Source organism: Etheostoma spectabile, chromosome 3 (assembly GCF_008692095.1).
Source record: "Etheostoma spectabile isolate EspeVRDwgs_2016 chromosome 3, UIUC_Espe_1.0, whole genome shotgun sequence".
Taxonomy (NCBI): domain Eukaryota; kingdom Metazoa; phylum Chordata; class Actinopteri; order Perciformes; family Percidae; genus Etheostoma; species Etheostoma spectabile.
In genome coordinates this window covers 4,609,196-4,612,449 of record NC_045735.1, presented here as the reverse complement: position 1 = coordinate 4,612,449, position 3,254 = coordinate 4,609,196, and the positions used below count along the sequence as shown (strand labels likewise).

Below are 3,254 nucleotides of genomic sequence, written 5' to 3'. Positions count from 1 at the left end.
CAGGTCTCAGGGAAGAAAGTGCGGACTGTCTCTATTGGTGGTTTATCAGGAGATGACAAACCAGGAATCCCAGCAAGTCCAACACGGCCTCTTTCTGTCATTCCGTCCATTCTGGCCCTGGTAGGAACTGAATTATAACTTACACCAAAACCTGAGAAGAAAGTAGAAAATATAGTGCTAGAAAAAAATGAAAGCAATGACACAGAGACCTGTTTTAATGAGGTAGTAAATATTCAGCATGTGTCACTTGATGGAGAAAAAAAGAAAGTCACCATAATCATGATAACCACCATAACGACCATAACCACCATGGCCCTGGTGGAATTCTCTTCCTCTGTATTTGAGACATGAAGGCTCTCGGATAACCATGTTTGTTGCCATCTTCATCCCTACATTCTAGATAATCCAACAATAAAAAAAACATCACTAAAAAGTTGATAAATGTGCAGCAATAATTATATTAGTATATTCTTTATTTTGTACACTTGTACATTTGTGCAGGACGTACCTGGAAAACTGTATAAGCATCAGATGTCCCACCAACATTGGGGTAAGGCAAGACATATCTTCTCGGTCTTACATGCAAACAATTTACACCATCTTGAACGTCATATGGAATATTGGACATTTTCTTGACCGGCAACCATTTAAATATCTAAAAAGAAAGGTTTGGTTCAAAGTTATAAACTGACAATGTTTGATGGTCTATGAAGATCTGACAATTGGGAAACTCTAGGTCACTAAGGCCACTAACTACTTTTATATCTTCAAATGTGGATGTAAAGTATATTTGTCAAATAATTGCCTTTATTCATAAGGAAGACTCCTACAGAGGGCTACACCTCACAGATGTGATCATAACCTTATGCTATTGCATTTTCAGGCGGAGGTAACAAATTATGTATGCATATACTTTTGGTTGTTTACGGTAGTTACCTTGTTTGCATCCAGAGTCTTCCCTGGCTCCTTGATGAGGACGCTCTGGTCAACAGCGCTCACACCACACAGAGATTCTGGCTGGGTGGTAACCTGCATGATGGTCTCCTCTCCTGGGACAGCCGAGGACGGAGAAAACTCCAGAGACACCTGACACAATTGGAAAAGACATATCTCACCGCCTGGACTTCAGTGGTAGATGACAACCTGGGATCTTTTCAAACTTTAAAAAAGTTGAATTTGAACATGGATTTGACCACCCTATGCAATAGAAGGTTAAAGTAAAAAGTGTAATATTTATAATTGCTCCAAATAAAGTCTTACATATATAACAAATTATTTAAACAAATTGATCTCTCTCTCTCTCTCTCTCTCTCTATATATATATATATATATACATGTTTATACACTCAGTGGTTGAGTGGCATATATGTTCTGTAACCAAAATAGCATATACTTTGATTCTGTACCCACATTCTCCCAAGAAAAGCTTTGCCACATGTCTTAGTTTTTCTCAGGCTGACCTTGTGACTGAAGCATTGCTCAGTAGAGAAGTCAGCGCTGTTGGCGATCACAATCTCACTGGGGAGGATGGCGTAAGCCACAACCTGGACGTCTGGTGCCATGTCTGGAGACACTGTCAGCTTAAAGGACACCTCGCCCTCATTCACTGAAACAACATGAACAATCATCACTCACATGCCTCCATATATCAATAGACTGGTTATGCTAATTCAAAGGATAACTTTAAGACAAGTCATTCTTTGCTCACCTGATTTGTATTTAATTTCAACCCGTTTCACCCCTTGTATAACAATAGCTCCTCTTGATAAGACCTGGGAAATTTAAAAGAAAATGACATAAAGAATGAGTAATGCAACAATAAAACTACATTTCCTTTAACAGCAGATTACAACACTGTCTGCTGTTCTGATGTGTAGTTGTGTTTCATGTTATTAAGTATGCTTCTTAGAGGAATATGATCATATGATTTATGTCAAAACGTTTGCCATAAAAGTTTATTGTGTATGACATCAATAAACACTTGCCTGCTTAAAATACTGTAGCTAAAATAACAGACCTGGGGCCTGTCTAATGATGTAAGTTGAATCTACTCCGGCTCTCTTTGAGGTATCTGGCTTACTGAACTGGCCCTGTTAACTCTGAGTTTAGCAAACTAACTATCTGCTAACGCAGGTAAAAAAGGAGGGGTTTGTCCCAAACCACCAATCAAATGCAACATCAACATATCCAGAGCGGCTTAATAAGATACGGATGCAGTTATTGATTATTGCAGTGAAATGTATTAAAAGGGGACCTCTGACAATTTTACCCCTCTGAACATGAGTCTGTTACATGTGTTTGGAAGTACTACTGCATTTGTGGAAAAATGTATCCTTTTGTGACTTTGGAGAAAGAAGACCTCTGTAGTACGCAACTAACCACATTAGCCACTACTAGCATAAAACACAAGAATGTCTGAACACACTGTCAGTGGTTGAGTTGCATTTTGGGTAATGTAGCTGCTGGGGTTTGACAAGGCAGTGTGGAATTAAAAAAATTCTTTCTGCAGCATTGATTGTGATCTTTTTCCCTAAATAGGAGTTTGTGATTCTCCAGTGGTTAGGGTTGGGTTTTACTCACACCAGACTAGATATTTAGCTTGACGCACTCAACTCTGAATTTTCTTTTGCAGATTTGTTAAACAGTTATTCGATACAGCCTGTGGAGGCTATCCTAAAAGCCTCAGTATGGATGGCATGGTGTTCTCAACGCGCGGCAAAAAGATCTTAAGTCCAAGCATTGATTGTCTTTGGGTGGTATTCCCGTTTATTATAAAAGGTAGAAAAGGGGTACTTCACATAAAATAGTATTTCACCTAGTGCTGATTAATGAAATGTTGTGGCGTGTTCACGGCTACGGTAAGAACCCTGTGTTCCCCGCCATCCACACCTTTTCTCATTGATTGCCGCACCTGTAAATATATCTTATTCCCAGTGACGTACATAACCCAGTGCAATACTCCCCCAAGTGGCTAAAACAAATAACTAAATTAACCTTAACAAATAAAGGTGGATACAAATGGCTCCTACACAGCCCTTGCAACTGTAAACAGGGTTAGACCTAATGTTAGTTGTCAACATAGGCTATGCTTAAATGTAGCACAAAACACAAATCTCCTAGGTATGTGGTTCTCAGTCTTACCAGGTGACTGTGGATGACAGATATCTGATGAAAAGGTCATTTTAAAAAAACATCTTCCCCATGTCTTGGGAAGAGAACTGGTGACGGGAAAATAGTTCACCAACCACTCACCA

General features: G+C 39.2%; 1 protein-coding gene across 1 annotated transcript in view; it reads right to left on the bottom strand.

The window, feature by feature from the left end:
- The window catches only part of LOC116680833 (alpha-2-macroglobulin-like), a 45,934-nt gene that overhangs the window by 12,839 nt on the left and 29,841 nt on the right, over positions 1-3,254 (bottom strand). The window contains 6 exon segments of the mRNA XM_032509538.1: positions 3-151; positions 273-396; positions 509-655; positions 937-1,086; positions 1,461-1,606; positions 1,709-1,778. Coding sequence (XP_032365429.1) covers positions 3-151; positions 273-396; positions 509-655; positions 937-1,086; positions 1,461-1,606; positions 1,709-1,778 — 786 coding nt within the window.